Source organism: Pipistrellus kuhlii, unplaced genomic scaffold (assembly GCF_014108245.1).
Source record: "Pipistrellus kuhlii isolate mPipKuh1 unplaced genomic scaffold, mPipKuh1.p scaffold_m20_p_5, whole genome shotgun sequence".
Lineage (NCBI taxonomy): Eukaryota > Metazoa > Chordata > Mammalia > Chiroptera > Vespertilionidae > Pipistrellus > Pipistrellus kuhlii.
The window spans coordinates 5,991,755-6,008,707 of NW_023425551.1; the positions used below are offsets into that span (position 1 = coordinate 5,991,755).

At 39.4% G+C, this 16,953-nt stretch overlaps 1 protein-coding gene across 2 annotated transcripts; it reads right to left on the reverse strand.

Moving 5' to 3' along the window:
* Window positions 1-386: 386 nt before the first annotated feature.
* GINM1 (glycoprotein integral membrane 1) lies at window positions 387-16,515 on the reverse strand. Of its 2 annotated transcripts, none has more exons than XM_036415393.2 (8): window positions 16,355-16,515; window positions 9,253-9,312; window positions 9,025-9,121; window positions 5,852-5,994; window positions 5,154-5,310; window positions 4,279-4,409; window positions 2,552-2,715; window positions 387-1,065 (listed from the first exon to the last, which is right to left on the reverse strand). In XM_036415393.2, the coding sequence occupies exons 1-8, from the start codon at window positions 16,469-16,471 to the stop codon at window positions 954-956; spliced, it is 981 nt and encodes a 326-aa protein (XP_036271286.1). In that variant the 5' UTR covers window positions 16,472-16,515; the 3' UTR covers window positions 387-953. The 2 variants fall into 2 exon arrangements, with proteins under 2 accessions (XP_036271286.1, XP_036271285.1); XM_036415392.2 differs by having other exon boundaries at window positions 4,279-4,412.
* Window positions 16,516-16,953: the final 438 nt, after the last annotated feature.

The window sequence follows — 16,953 nt, forward strand, 5'->3', positions numbered from 1 at the left end:
TAAATATGAAGTGGTTTTAAAAACCTGCCATAACTTTCTTGGACAGTGTGTTTAAAATGATGGGTTGCAATAAAAACCTTACTGATAAAACAGAATAGAAGGTATCTATCACATGGAGTAAAGATAAATACTATATGTACTAGGTCACACTGTAAAATATAAGTCAATAGGGTAATGGTTAAAAAAAGACCAAAAAAAGGGGGGAAAAAGGCCAAACATTACTGTAGGATAAATAGCACTATATTTGGAACCATATGTATATTCTCATTCCATGATACTGATGGTCCTTTTAACTGACTTGAATGTTGTTTTCAGCCAGTGTACACGAAAGCAGCTATTATACAGAAGCAATTCTCACTTGGGTAGTTTTTATGCCAAAAAGACTATTTTTTCCTCAAAAAAAGTTTATTTTAGAATGAGAACATGTCACTATTATTTTTAAATCCTAGTGCATTCAAGGCAAGTGGTCTTGGTACAATGAAATCATGATACACTTCAGTGATTTTTATACTGAGTCACAGACAATATAAAGGCACATTTTACTGAATAAAAAAATAAGTGTTAAGTTCTTGAGCTTTTAAATTAGAATTTCATAAAGTGCTTTTCATAAAGTCTTATATATTATAGTAATTAAGTGGATATAATTTCCTTAACAAAGGCACCTTGTAAAGTATTGGCACATGGCATTTTGTCTTGCCCATTTCCCCCCTTTTCTTCACTTGTCTTCTCTTCCACTTTAAAATTTCCTTAACAACTCATCATCTGAATAGCCAGCCATGTTAAAGAATAAGGTGAACTTTAACTTGACATTTTAAAGGTCAAGTTTTAGGCTGTTTTAGGAGTTGAGCAATTTCTCTAATGTGTAAACTGATTCTTAATGATTTAAAGAAACATTCAAGTGGCAAATTTAGAGCCAATAGACTAATTCAGAGTCCATAATTTGAGGTGGTATTTCAAATACATGTTTTATCTTCAAGGATTTCTGCTGTTTTCTCAGGACCATCTGCATATAAGTTGACAGCTGCCACAGGTATAATATTAACTTTATCCAACGGAAGAATTCCTCTGAAATACAGAAATTAAAATTGGTAGTAAGATAGAGCTACTTCAAGGTTACAGTGAAACCAGAGGCCCTTTGCATGATATTTGTACAAGAATAGTCCTTCCTTCCCCTGGCTTTACTCCCAGCGGCCTGGCACATCCCCTGTTCCAGGCCCGCTCTGGAGCCAGCAAGTCCTAGCTTCTGTCTGGCGCACCGCTCATGTAGCTCCTTCCGCTGTCCCCTTCCCCCTCATAGCCTGTACATGCAAATTAACCTGCCATCTTTGTTGGGTTGATTTGCACACTCACTCTGATTGGCTGTGGGTATAGTGGGGGGCATGGTCAGTTTACATGTTTGTCTATTATTAGGTAAGATATATACCTGAGGTTAGGTGCTTTGCTAAATTAAAAAAATATATATATATTTTTTATTGATTTTTTACAGAGAGGAAGGGAGAGAGATAGAGAGCTAGAAACGTCAATGAGAGACAAACATCGACCAGCTGCCTCTTGCACACCCCCTACCGGGGATGTGCCCGCAACCAATGTACATGCTCTTGACCGGAATCGAACCTGGGACCTTTCAGTCCGCAGACCAACGCTCTACCACTGAGCCAAACCGGCTTCGTCTGCTTTGCTAAATTTTACCTAGTTTATAATGATTGTACAAACTCTTTGAGTCCAAGTTCACTTTAAGCAAACTGAGAAAATATAAAGGTCTAAGAGGAAGTTTCTTACTTAGTACTGTAGGAAAGGAAAGGGTAAAGAATAGATCTCCAAGACAGGTAGTTAGAGCTCTAAACTTGCACAAGTTGGGCAAAAAGTAGAATTACCATATGACCCAGCAATCCAACTTCTGGGTATTTATCCAAAGAACTCCAAGACACAAATTCAAAAAAATATATGCTCCCCTATGTTCACTGTAGCATTATTTATAATAGCCAAGGTATGGAAACAACCTAAGTGTGCACTTATAGACAAATGTGGTACATTTATACAACAGAATAGTACTCAGCCATAAAAACGAAATCTTACCATTCGCAACAGCATGGATGGACCTAGAGGGTATTACACTAAGTAAAATAAGCCAGAGAAAGACAAATATTGTATGATTTCACTTACATGTGCAATCTAAAAATATTATAATTAAAACAGAAACAAGCTGATACAGAGAAAAAAAATGATGGCTGCCAGATGGGAGAGACTTTGGGGGGATGGGTGAAAAAGGTGAAGGGATTAAGAAGTACAAATTGGTAGCTACAGAATAGTTTCAGAGATGAAAAGTACAACGTAGGGAATATAGTAAATGATACTGAAATAACTATGATGGTGTTAGGTGGGTACTAGACTTACTGGATCACCTTGCAAGTTATATAAAAGTCTAATCATTATGCAGCACACCTGGAACTAATATAATATTGAATGTCAGTTGTAATTGAAAAATACAGTAGCTACAACTAAGTTATTAATTACTAAAAATACTAATGTTTCAAAAGTAAAAAATACTTACTTGTATTCACAAACTGGGAAAAGCACCTTTAAGATGGTTATTACTATAGCTGCTCCTATAATTCCAACCACCATGATGTTCAAAAACATAAAGAATACCGGGTAAACACTGTTCCAGAACTTGCACAGATCTTTTCTGAACTTTTCCATCCACTGACACATCACCTAAAAGAAGACTTTTGATTAGATGTGCAAGTTTCATTTGAGTTCTAAGAAACTTTAAAAATCATATTCTAATTTTGGGGTAATAATATTCTGTATCTTGATTGGGGTAGTGGTTACATGGATGAACTTAACTGTTCTTTTCAATGAGTGCATTTCATTTTAAACATACCTCAATGAAGTTACTCATAATTTTTGATATTAAAATTCTAAGACACAGAAATATTACTATCCTTTATAATTAAAATAAAATACATTTTATTGATTTTTAACAGAGAGGAAGAGAGAGAGATAGAGAGCTAGAAACGTCGACGAGAGAGAAACATCAGCCAGCTGCCTCTTACACACTCCCTAATGGGGCTGTGCCCGCAACCAATGTACATGCCCTTGACCGGAATCAAACCTGGGACCTTTCAGTCTGCAGACCGACGCTCTACCACTGAGCCAAACAGGCTTCGGCACTATCCTTTATAATTATTTATACTGTTCTCTATCTATACACCAAGTGAAAATAATTGCTAACTAATCAGAGGTTAGGCTAAGTCTATTTTATACAAAATGGACTGGAGTCAACTATGTGTTTTCAATAGTTGGAGGACCAGAAAAGGAAAGAGAAAAGGAAAGAGAATCTGGGTATTAGCTCTTGGAACACATGGGGAATCCGTTGTGTGCAAAGCATGTTGCTATAGTAAAGAGAGAAGATAACGATACTAAGGCAGCACCGCTAGCCTGGGCTTTGAAAGCAGTGTGCTCTTGGGCTGCCTTGTTCTGAGGGAAGTGAGGGCGGCAGGTAAAGATACTACATGAGAGTTCAGACAGCAAAAAGTGACCTGGTTTTTTTCAGCAACCCCATCTTGAGTGAGAACTTCTAATAATCATCTCTGGAATCCTAAGACTAACCACAGACCCTGCTCATTTAAATGGAGATTATTTTTAGTAAAGGACTTAGACCATATATACAGAGGTATCAGGATACTCTCTCTGAACCCTGAATATTTCCCAATCAGCAATATGTCATTCTCAATATGTAAGTACTTAGTAGGTGCCAATGCATATTTACATCTGTACCCTTTTATTAATCCTTTCAACAGCTGCATCAAATAGGCACTGCTTAAGTGGTGTCCCATTGCACAGATAAACAGAGACCAGGCTTGTCCAAGATCACACAACTAGTAAGAGGCAGGCAGAACCAGAATTCAAACCTAGGCAGTCTGACTCCAGAAAGTGCACTCTTACCCGAGTGAGCTTAGTCACTGCGCAAGGTCCTGAGGGCACCATGCATGTGTGTGCAGCAAGGTGGGATTCATAAAATAAACAGACAAATGAGGTAAGAAAGGCAGGAACTGAAAATCCACAACAAAATGAAATCCAGTGCTTATAATCATTATTTATTAAATGAAACTTGAAAGAGAACAAGTACCTAAAAATACCACATTAAAACAGTTATGAATTCATTATTAACCCTGTCCCATGGTTCCAATCCACATGCTTTTCATTTCATTATGCTCTTTTCTTAAAAACCATAAATGTTTATAATGTGAAGACAATCCAAAATATCTAATTTACCTTATAGGAAGATGGAGCCTCTGCTCTGAGAGGAGTTTCAGGTAATTTGCCAGGTAAAGCATCGCCATCTACGGTGGTTTCCACATTCCTGATAAGATACTGGCTGGTGGTCTGTAGTGAACTCACACTTTCTACAGAGGAGGAAGAGCCAAGTTACCAAAATGCTAGGCGCATGCTGGTGTCTCCTACCAGTCCCAAGATTGCTATGCCGGTAACATTTATATAGCAAGAATATAAATCTTTCCATGGGAGAAACATAAACGTATTTGGTTACTCAGATTTAAGTGCAAGAAAGGAGGCATAAACAAGACCATTAAAAGGAAACTACAGCCCTGCTGGCTTGGCTCAGTGGATAGAGTGTCAGCCAGTGGACTGAGGGGTCCCGGGTTCGATTCCGGCCAAGGGCACATGCCTGGGTTGCAGTCTCAGTCCCCAGGGGGGGTTGTGCAGGAGGCAGCCGGTCAATGATTCTCTCTCATCATTGATGTTTCTCTCTCTCCTCCTTTCCTCTCTGAAATCAATAAAGAAATATATATTTTTTTAAAAAAAGGAAACTATAGCAGTTATAATTCTGTCACATAGTCAAATTTTTAAAAGTTCCATTTCATTGGGAAAAATGATCACTTCTTCCTTTAAATGAATGATAGTCTTATTACATATTATTGTATATGATTATCCAGAGTAAGAGTAGGTAATTACAGCAAAATATTTCTATACAATCAGCATTGATAGTACTCTATTAAGACTTAAAACAGTCCTCAAATGGATATATAAAGTAATACATGTTATAAAGCATTTCTGAAAGAAGCTTATTTCAAACATATTGACTATGATTTAAAAGCTACCAACTACTCAATATTGGCCTTTTAAAGTACCTTTTTTGGAAAGGTTGGGAAGGGTAAATAAAATGTCATCATCTCTGGAAATGGAGTACAGCATGCTTTTTTCCAAAGGTAGCGTGTAGTTTGAATGTCTGAGTATTCCCTGGTTCTTAACTAAAAGATCAATTTCAGTAACATCCTTTTGTTGAGCCTATTAAAAAAAACACAATTATTCTTTATTTTAAATAATGGTACAATCCCCTAACATTTCAAAACTGAAGTTTCCCTCCTAATTTCTGTAACTAAGAAACTTGTCATATTCACACAATTTCTTCTTATTGCCCCCCCCCCAGCATTTAATTTGCAACTTTAATCATACTCCTGTGTGCCAGAGCACTCATTAATATTAATATATGCTTGCTTTTAGTTCTATTTCATTTACTTAGACTTAGCCAGAGGAAATGGTAGCAGTTATGAATCAATTTAATCTCTTTACTTACTTGCTCTATTTATAATGTTGTTAAAGTGATATAGACATGTATGAATATGGTCATTTCTTTTTAAATTAATATTTCAAAATACTAAATAAGTAAATGCTAAAACAAATAAAAAAAATTCTAACTGATTGGATATAGGCAGCATTAAGGGTACCTATGAAGTCAGAAATAAAAAGTAAAATAATTGAACACATGTATAAAAACTAACACAAATCTTTACAATTTAATTCCCAATTAATAAGCATATTATCTTACTTGTTTTCCATCAATCTCTACTACCTCCTCTTGAATGATAATTAGTCGCAAACTGGAACCAGATGTCATAGGCCACTCTCGAACTAAAATCCTTACACTGACAATTCCAAAATATTCTTTTTCATTCGAATTTTCATTCTTCACTATATATAAAAAAATGACAGTTTTGAACAAAAAATGCCTACAAATCTGCTATTGAATTTGATTATTTTGATAACATTTACATAGAACAAGACAGTTGTAAGCTGATTTCTTAGGTTCTCTTCATCTCTGAGCTTACTGATATTTCAGATTTATGAAAACAAAGACAACATGGAGCATCATTACAATGCTTACAGTAATTTGAAAGGAAAAACTGCTTGATGGTCTGTAGATTTTGTAGGAAACACCACACTGGCAACATCCTTCCTAACCAACATGGCTTAACTATTTACAAAGCAGGTCAGAAGACACAGTGAATGCCATGTGCAAAGTAAGCACATTGATTAATTCATTCACAAAATCCAGTAATAGGGCTCAGACAATAAAGACAATGTTACTGTTGGAAAGGAAAAGAAAGGAAAGGGGAAGAAAGTAGGAAAGGCCTGTAATTGGTCCCTATTAATGGATGACAGGATAGGATTAGCTATTGACCTCTAGGAACATGTCCCGCCCAAGTACACGGGATGTGGCTATTGTAGCTAGTTTACAGAGCTCTTGGCCTTACTAAGGAAGGAAGTGCTACAAAAAGGATAAGTCAACAGATACCAATCAAACTGGCGCAAATGAACACTTAGTTTCTGTTCCTCAAATGTTACCATCTGAGGATTATTTGCCAAAATGTAACACAGAAGGATATTTTAAGTGCAGACCCAGTGGTTTAAACTGATTCTGTGTCTTTAAAGGGCCATTCGCTTTATCTAGAATGCCCTGTACTTTTTACTCTTCCCCCAAACACATTTTAAACATAAATTCCAACTTAGGAAGTTCTAGCACTGTATCCCTACAATGCTGAGTTCTTACCTTTTCTGATTTTTAAAGCACTAACGGCAGCTCTTTGCTTATAAACCTGCCTCCAGGACTAGCCTAAATTCCTTGGAAGTATGCATCAAGCTTTTTGTTCTATAGCTTTTGTTAAACAGTGACTCCATTCACAATTATAAACAATTTAAAGTTAATATAAATGTTCAAACACTGGGTCTGGTTCTAAATTCTAACTATGCATTAGAAACACCTAGAACAGTAGGGTAACAGAGTCTCATCTCAATCTTAGTAAATCAAAATCTCTAGATAGTATAGACCCACTTTTGTAAATTTTTTAAATAGGTGCAGACATTTCTATAGAGAACCTGGCATTTTAGCTCAGTTGACTAAGTCTTCATAAAACTTCCTCATTGACCTTGCTGTTTCTTTTGTTTTTTGTTTTTTTAAAAATATATATTTATTGATTTTTTTATAGAAAGGGAGAGGGATAGAGTTAGAAACACCGATGAGAGAGTCATCGATCAGCTGCCTCTTGCACACCCCCTACTGTGGATGTGCCCGCAACCAAGATACATGGTTCGACCGGAATCGAACCTGGGATCTTTCAGTCAGCAGACCGATGCTCCATCCCCTGAGCTAAACCAGTTTTGGCTGACCTTGCTGTTTCATTTGTTAAAAAGATAATGGCCCCAAACTTCTCCAAACTGACAAAAGACATTACTGGTAAGTCACAGATTAAAAAACCCATACTTGGGCACATCATAGTAAAACTACTGAAAATCAAAGACAAAGAAAAATAATATTTAAAGCAACCAGGAAGAAAACAGAAAAATAATATTCTCAATGGAGCAATGACACATTGATTCTCAGCAGAAATTACAATGGAACTTAGTCTTTGATGTGCTGCTATAAACTATGCATCCATATCCAGTAAAAACATTTCCTAAAGGCAAAGTAAAGATGTTTTCAGACAAACAAAAGTTTACGTAATTCATTGCTAACAAATCTGCACTTAAAAAAAAAAAAAAAAAATAGTAAAGGGAATTCTCTAGGATAGGGGTGTCGAACTCAATCAGAGAAGGGGCCAAAATCTAAAATCCAGCCTAAATCGCGGGCCGAATGGTTTACTGAACAGTCATAAACTGTCATTGTGATGGAAACACAGCGGAGTGCAGTGATGACAGCGCGGTGCGGGCCACATTGCAAGGCCTGGCGGGACGGATTTGGCCCGTGGGCCTTGTGTTTGACACATGTGCTCGAGGCAAAGGAAAAATTACCCCAGAGGGGAACACAGAGATTCAGGAAGGCATGAGCAATGGAAAGGGGAACTTTTAGGTTAAACAAATGAGTACTGGACCATAGGAAACGACATCATGATGTTGTACACAGAGTGAAAATGCATGACAATGACACCACAAAACCAGAAAGAGAATAAATGGAGTTTAAGTATTCTAAGGTTCTTGCATTGTTGGGAAATGAAAAAAGTACTAGTTTATTGATCTCAAGGGTAACCATTAAAAGAACAGTAAATTATTATAAAAACCAATCAGATGAAGGAGAAGGATGGAAAAAAAAACCCAAAGTATTTGGAAATTAAGCAATCTATTTCTATAATGATTCTAAGAGCAAGAAAATACCAAAACAAATAATTTAGAAAACACTGCAAACTAAATGATAATAAAAATTTATAACAACTACAGGCTATAAGTGCTCAGAGAAAACCTTACTATCTTAAATAGATATATTTAGATATGCATCTACATATTTCTCATATTTTTTATTTTATTCAAATAATGGTACATTCCAATGTAACAAATTTTGTCTTTCAACAACTCAAAAAATTTAAAAGTTAAAAAGAAAAACATGCAGGTATAGGAGTAGAGGAAAGTGAAAACTAAAGAATCAGACAATTTTCCCCCCCACAACTGTGAAAAGCCACTTCTCCAGATTTTGCCTCTTGTTTATAAATTTCCATTTATCATCTCTATGGACATTCTTACATACTACAGATGCAGTTCCATCAATGCCAATCTCATGATAAAATATGCCAGAAATAACCAATGTAAACTGAAAACAGAGTGTTAAAATACATTAGTAATAATGTATATTATTAATTTAAAATGAAAATATATAACATCGAAGAACTGTGTTCTACTAATTTACAATTATTAAAAATAGCAAAATTATGGAAATAATTTAGTAGTACTCACCTATCAAAGTCTGACAGCTTATTCGGGTTACACCACTATTTACAGGGAAGTCATTTACATACACTTGTCCACTCTCATAGGTTATGTTAAGAACAACCTTAAAATAAAGCAGCATTACATAAGGTTTATAAATGACAACTCTTCATATAAAAAATACATTATTTAAATTAAAACAGGCTACATAATATTTAGCTAAGTGATATATTAAAAAGAATCAAAGATACAAACCTGTTCTTTAGATACCTCCCCATCATCTTTCAGGGTAGTTACATTAATTCTGATGCTGTTCTGAAAATCAAATATGATATAAATTGAATAGGTATGCATTTCACAAAATGAAATTAAATGTTCTTTCCCCCCTCAATTACATTTATGGTAAAATCACTTATGATAACATTAAAAGAACATTTGTAAAAACACATCATTTTCATTTTACTGCCTTTTTTATGCTCATACTTACAATTCCAATTTTTCAAATCTATATACCTTTTTTTTTTCTTCTTCAATTTTACATCTGGCATTTTTATTTTTTCACAAAATAGCATTTTATTTAAGTGTTTTTATTGATTTCAGAGAAAAGGGAGAGGGAGAGATAGAAACATCAATGAGAAACATTGGCTGCCTCCTGCACACTCCTTCCTGGGGATAGAGCCTGCAACCCAGGTATATGCCCTGACCAAGAATTTAACCAGTGACCTCCTAGTACATGGGCCAATGCTCATTTAACTGAGCCATACCAGCTGGACCTTAACGTAACATTTAAAAAATATTTCTATTTTTATTGAATTTATTGGGGTGACATAAAATTATATAGGTATCAGGTGTTCAATCCTATATAATAAAAAGGCTAATATGCAAATTATCCCCTCAATCAGGAGTTCAACTGGGAGTTCAACCAGGGGGCGGGGCTGGCTGGCCAACTGCCCTTGTCCCTTTCCCCGGCCGGCCCCCACCCAAGCACAAATTTGTGCAGTGGGCTACTTCCTCCATAATAAAAGATCTATATAGTGTATTCAGATTGTGTGTTCACAATCCCAAGTAAAGTCTTCTTATGTCACCATTTATCCTCCCTTAACCATCCTCTACTCTCTGCACCCCTCTTTTCCTCTGATAATCACCTTACTGTTGTCTGTGTCTATGAGGGTTTATTTTTTGCTTAATCCCTTTACCTTTTTCATTCTTCCCTCAGCCTCCTCCCCTCTAACAGCCTATCACGGATGATGATTGTGATATATAGCCTTTATTACACAGACATATGTTCCCTCTATTCCCACTTTGCTGATAGCTTTTATGGCCCGTCCATGAAATTCATGTATTGGGGGGTGGAGGGGTGTCCCTCAGCCTGGCCTGCACACTCTCCAATCTGGGACCCCTCAGGGGATGAATGACTGCTGGTCATGGGGACTGGGCCTAAACTGGCAGTTGGACATCCCCCTCGCAATCTGGACCCGCTGGCTCCTAACCACTCACCTCCTGCCTGCCTGATCGCCCCTAACCACTCCTCCTGCTGGCCTGCTCGCCCCCAACTGCCCCCCTTGCCATCTTGCTTGCCCAAAACTGCTTCCCCTGCTGGCCTGATTACCTCTAACCACCTCTGCCTTGGCCCTGCCACCATGGCTTTGTCCAGAAGGACATCTGGAAGGTCTCCCGGTCTCATTAGCATATTACCCTTTCAAGTATAGATGGGTGCTGGATTTCATCAAAAGCTTTTTTCTCATCTACTGATATGATCATGTAATTTTTATTCTTCATTTTGTTTATGTGATGTTATTACATTTATTGATTTGTGGATATTGTACCAACCTTGCATCCCCAGAAAAAAAATCCCACTTGATCATGGTGTATGATCTTTTTAATGTATTGTTGGATCTTGTTTGCTAATACTTTGTTGAGAATTTTTAGCACCTATGTTCATCAGAGATATTGACCTATTTAAAATTGTTGATGCAAGCAGATGTAGTGTTATTTACAGTGCTGCATAATATTCCATCACATGATTACAATGCTGCTTATTCATTCCACCATCGATGGACATTTGAATTGTTTCCAACTTCTTGTTTTCATAAACAAATTTCTCTAACCCTTTTAAAATTGTCCCTTGCCGAGACCGGTTTGGCTCAATAGATAGAGCGTCCGCTTGGGGACTGAAGGGTCCCGGGTTCGATTCCGGTCAAGGGCATGTACCTTGGTTGTGGGCATATCCCCAGTAGGGGGTGTGCAAGAGGCAGGTGATCGATGACTCTCTCTCATCGATGTTTCTAACTCTCTACCTCTCTCCCTTCCTCTCTGTACAAAATCAATAATAAAAATATATATATAAAATTGTCCCTTACCAGTGGACAAGTATGTGTAATGTACAATCAGTTTTAGTGCCATCCAAGATATGCTCAAAAGCAGTCTACGCCAATAGGTAACTAACTATATTAACGACATGCTTTCTATATATAAGAAAGCAATATTTTAAGAATTATTCACCACTGGCCACAGGAATTACAATTTCTCATTTGTAAATCATACTCTTCTCTAAGTTTATTCATATTGCTATCCTATACAATATTTTTCTAAAATGCTCTTAACTTTGAAAATAAGAAAATTCTTCATAAATATCAAAGTACCGTATTTTTCAGACCATAAGACGCTCCGGATCATAAGACGCACCAGTTTTTAGAGAAGGGAAATGAAGAAAAAAAGATTCTGAAACAAATAGTGTCCTAAAATATTTTATGTGCATTAAAACCCAACATCACAGTCATAAACACATGTAATCAACCCTGTAAAGTAAACAGCAGCATTTAGAACCATTTTAGAGCCAGGCAAGCACACAGAGACCACACAGAGCTGGGCAAGTAAAAAAACCTTTTTTTTTAAAGTATATGTGTAGGCTACATTTGGACCATAAGACGCAGGGACTTTTCCCCCCCACTTCTGGGGGGGAAAAAGTGCGTCTTATGGTCCGAAAAATACGGTAATATATAAGTATATTTCTTAGTTCTGTGACTGTCCCCAATACTTTCTATATTTCTAACAAGACTGAAGTGATTTTAAGAGGTTGAGTTGGCCTAAATCAGTTTGGCTCAGTGGATAAAGCGTCGGCTTGCGGACTGAAGGGTCCCGGGTTCGATTCCGGTCAAGGCATGTACCTTGGTTGCGGGCACATCCCGCGTGTAGGGGGTGTGTAAGAGGCAGCTGATAGATGATTCTCTCTCATCGATGTTTCTAACTCTCCATCCCTATCTCTTCCTCTCTGTAAAAAATTAATTAAAAAAAATATATATATATTTTTAAAGAGGTTGAGTTGATTCCAATAGCAGAACAGGATTTTAACATGGTAAGGCCCACACCATACACTAAACCTGACTTTGGTACATGTCCCAGCTGCCATTGGAGTCTAGGAAGCTTTTGCACTAGTGATTCCTTAGAATCAGCCCAGCTTTCTCTTGACCCACCCTACATTAGAATTAAGCTGGAATCACTAAATTCATCTCTATAACAAACCAATAATCAATAAGCCATCAAGTTAATGGCTATACTGTTTTGTATATGTACTAATTCTAGTCAAAAATTTCTGTTTTCAAACTAGAGGACCTGTTAACTGTAGACTGTTGTTCTTACAGCCCAGAGGTAACTCTCCAATGATGATGATCTAAGAAACTGTTTTATAGCTCCTGCCTTGCAGTAGTAAATACACTGTATTGTTAATAATTAACTGCACTTACATATATCACTTGCCTAGTAAAAGATGGAATTTGTAAAAGACAATTAAAAGACACTAGCATAGTGTATTTTCTAAAGGACCAAGTTCAATTTTAGGGGTTCTTCTGAATGATTACATTTCAGAAGAGATTCTAATCCCTATTGCCTCCTGAGGCAAGTTCAGAGCTAGGTCGTATTTGTTACTCTTTCTGGGAACCTAACTGAACTGGAAGTTCAGGTTTACCAGTCAGAGTGGTATATACTTAGAAAGTGGGTGGCAGAGGGCACATGCCCAGGGGCATGCAGGTGGCAGCCAATAGATAATGTTTCTTTCTAATCAATGTTTCTATCTCTCTATTCTTCTCCTTCCTCTTTCTCTAAAAATCAATAAAAATCTATTTTAAAAAAGAAAGTGGGTGGCAGAACTGAAATTTCTCCTCACCCATTTTCAACTTTTCCTCTAATTTCTTTATTCACAAGACAGAAGCCTGGTACACAAAGTTTGTGCACAGGTGGGGTCCCTCCCTGGGCCTGGCCATAGATGAGGGCCTATAGGGGACTGTCTCGCCCAATCTCATTGGGCGGGGCTGCTAGAGTTGCTGGCTGGGGCCTGGGGGTCTGCTGGCTGCCAGACAGGGCCTGTTGGACAGGGCCAGAGGGACATGGGGAGGGAGGGACTAGGGGAGGTTGGCTGGCCATGGGAGATTGGCTGTGGGAGCCCACTGACCATCAGGGGGCAGCTCTTGCATTGAGCGTCTGACCCCTGGTGGTCAGTGCCTATCACAGCGAGTGGTTGAGGGGCCTTAGCATATCATGAGCATATTATACTTTCATTGGTTGAACAGATGACCAGACACCTAGCATATTAGGATTTTATTATATAGGATAGCCCTCAGGGACACAACCACTTCCTAAGAACCAAGATAATAGATATCTAGTTTAAAATAAATGAGTAACTTGAGGGAAATATATAAAATAAATATTAACACATATAAGAAAATAAGTGTCTTCTGGATGCCTCTTTTTGGTGACCATGTATTTTAAAATTAGAAGAATATACTATAAAATGTTATTAGTTTTATAACCTATTCAACTTCTGACAATGCATATATAAACAAAACAAAAATGTTTATAATCCAGTAAATCTGAATCACTGAGGGGAAATAGGGAAAATATTCCTGACTTTAACAAATTTTCTTTTATCTTAATTTTTTAAAATTCTTCATTGTTGAAAGTATTAAATATATCTCCTTTTCTCCCCATTAACCTCCGGTCCCTGCCCACTCCCTCCCCCTAACAAACTTTCTTACATTTAGATTAGGGTGGATACAAAAATGAAGAGATGAGCCGGGACCGGTTTGGCTCAGTGGATAGAGCGTCGGCCTGCGGACTAAAGGGTCCCAGGTTCGATTTCGGTCAAGGGCATATACCTTGGTTGCGGGCACATCCCCAGTGAGGGGTATGTAGGAGGCAGCTGATCGATGATTCTCTCTCATCGATGTTTCTAACTCTCTATCCCTCTCTCTTCCTCTCTGTGAAAAATCAATAAAATATATATTAAAAAAAAGAAGAGATGAGCAAATATGTGATAAAGCAAGTATAATAAAACCTTAATGGTAGTCTAAGTTTATCCTATTCAATATGGCACCCACTAACCACATGTAGCTTTCTTCATTTAAATCAAAACTAAATAAGTAAAATTTTTAAAATTTGTGTTTTTTTTTTGTTTCATTGGCCACATTTCAAATACTCAATAGCCACAGTAGTCCAAATGGCTACTGTCATGGGGAAACAGACCATACACCATCGTTGCACAAAGTAATATGGGTGACCACTGTAAAATTTTTTCAAATGTTTTGTACATTTGAAACTTTTTACAATAAAACATTGAAGCCCTGGCCAGTTTAATCAGTGGTTAGGGTGTTGGCCTGCAGACCAAAGGGTCCAGGGTTTGATTCCCGGTCAATAATACAATGAAAAAGTTTAGGTCAACAGATGTCAGTTTCCCATATAAACATTTCCACAAAATGAGATTCTCCTTCTAGCGAATCCACATTCATTTAATCTATGAAATTCTAAGTTTAGACCTGAACTTCCCAAAACGGGAATGAAGGGGTAGTAATAGAGAACTGAAATAATGAACTAACTAAGAGACCACAGTATGGAGTATTTTCAGCTTGCAGTCAAAATGGATTTTTCTCCCATTATAGGGAAGACTCAAATGTCTTTCGGGTTCAAAAGTGACTATAATGAATCTTTAAAATTGGGAAAGGGGGACAACAATGTCTTATTTGAACTTCAGAAGTTATTTCACTTTTACTTATTGTCTTAGTGATTGCCCACCACCTTCTATTTTTGACCGGGTGCAACTGTGGTCCACATACACTTTCCGTTGCAAGGGCTTCTTAGGGCTTGCACTGCTGTGGCTGTTCTGAATGCCTCCACAGAACTGAAACTGAGGTAAGTCTGTTATGTTTGTACCGGGGAGAGTAATAGCATAACTCCAAAAAATTAATTAAAAGTGGCATTCATAGTGTCAGTTGTCTCTGAATTCAGAGGATTCAAACCCTGACTAGTAAGAAAGAAGGTACCGGTATTGTCTCTTTCCATTCTGGGAAAACTTTTCCCAACCTAACATTCAACTGATTTAAGGCAAATACAGGTTTAGGTCAGCACGACTCTAGGGCAAAACACACACACAGCGGGAACCGGTTTGGCTCAGTGGATGGAGCGTCGGCCTGCAGACTGAGGGGTCCCAGGTTCGATTCCCGTCAGGGGCATGAGCACTGGCTGCAGGCACATCCCTGGGGGGGGGGGGGGGGGGGGCGGGAGGCGGCTGGTCGATGTTTCTCTCTCATTGATGGTTCTCTCTATCCCTCTCCCTTCCTCTCTGTGGAAAATCAGTAAAATATATCTAAAACACACACACACACCAAAAAACAACAAAGGTGGGAACCAAACACCCTTCAATACAAGGATGCGATGGTTCTCACACTGGAGCTGACCTAGGAAATCACCCACTGAAACAGATCTTTCCCCACCCCCCGCCCCGCGTCTGACCAGGGCCTCTCCGACAGGTCCCCAGGGGATGCCGGGCAGCTGGTCCCACCAAGAACCGCTGTGCCAGCGCCATCTGCCCAACGCACCCGGCGGCGGGCTACCTGCCGGCCCCGCCTCTGCCCCCCAGCGGCCCGGGGCACGGCGGGGGTGCGGGGACGGCCATCCCCGCCGCCGGCCGGTAAACAGATCCGGGAACCGCTCCGGCGCCCTCTCTGATTGAGCAACTCCCGCATTTCCCGGGCGCAGACACTGCCCGGCCCCGGCCCGGCTCCGCTCTGGGAGGAGCCATTACCGAGGCGGCCGTCACTGGGGATCGCGCATTTTCGACGGACAAGCCCCATCGGGATGCGGACGACCCCGGAGTCAGAGCCCCGTCCGCTCGCTCCCTGCCCCCTCCACGCCCCTTCCACTTCCCGGGGCGCTTCTCCCCATTCCTCCTTCGGGAGTGAGGACCGCAGCCCGCGGCCAGCCGGCCTGAGGGGGGGGACGTCTTAGGCGGACGCCGCGGTCCCCCGGCCCTGGCCTCCCGGAAGGTTCCAGACGGAGAGGCGGCCAAGCTGCGCCCGCCCGGTCCTACCTTCGGAGCTCCGGGCGGCGACGCGTCAGGAGGGCCCGTCTTCAGCCATCCTGCGGCCGGCAACGTCGCGAGCAAGAGCAGACGGAGTGCGAGGAGCGCCAGCGGAGCGCCCTCCATTTTGGACTGGCCAACGGCGGCCGGCGAGGTGGGAGGAGGTCGGGGCGGGGCGGGGCCTGGTGGGGGCGGGGCTCCGACGGCCTGGGAAGAGTGGACCACGCACGCGCGTCACCGCCCAATGACGAGGGGCGGAGTCAAATCAGAGACTGTGCTGTGGCGTCATTGGACGGGCGCTCTAGATTGGAGGGTTTCTCCACCTGCATGGGTGTAAGCATTTTCGTTGCCATTATTTTAAAATTAGTATTATACTGCATATGCACATAGCTATATCTCTGTGTGTATGTATATGTATATATATATATATATATATATATATATATATATATATATATATTTACCTGTGTCTATGAAGTGAAAATAACTGCTGTATATCAAAACACTATATACATTAAAAAGAAGATCTATCACGTTTAGCGGGGAAATTTTTATCAATTCCGCAGGTCTCACCCTTAGCTGTACATGGGGAATTGCCTGGGGCAATT

What these genes read in the sequence shown, in the direction of transcription:
- GINM1 (XM_036415392.2), bottom strand. Translation starts at nt 16,471, where the DNA reads ATGGAGGGCGCTCCGCTGGCGCTCCTCGCACTCCGTCTGCTCTTGCTC. An exon ending in AAGCTGTCAGACTTTGATAG is followed by an intron (nt 5,995 to 9,024) that starts GTGAGTACTACT and finishes TTTTATATATAG; the next exon opens with TGAAGAATGAAAATTCGAAT. An exon ending in AGGCTCCATCTTCCTATAAG is followed by an intron (nt 2,716 to 4,278) that starts GTAAATTAGATA and finishes GTCTTCTTTTAG; the next exon opens with GTGATGTGTCAGTGGATGGA.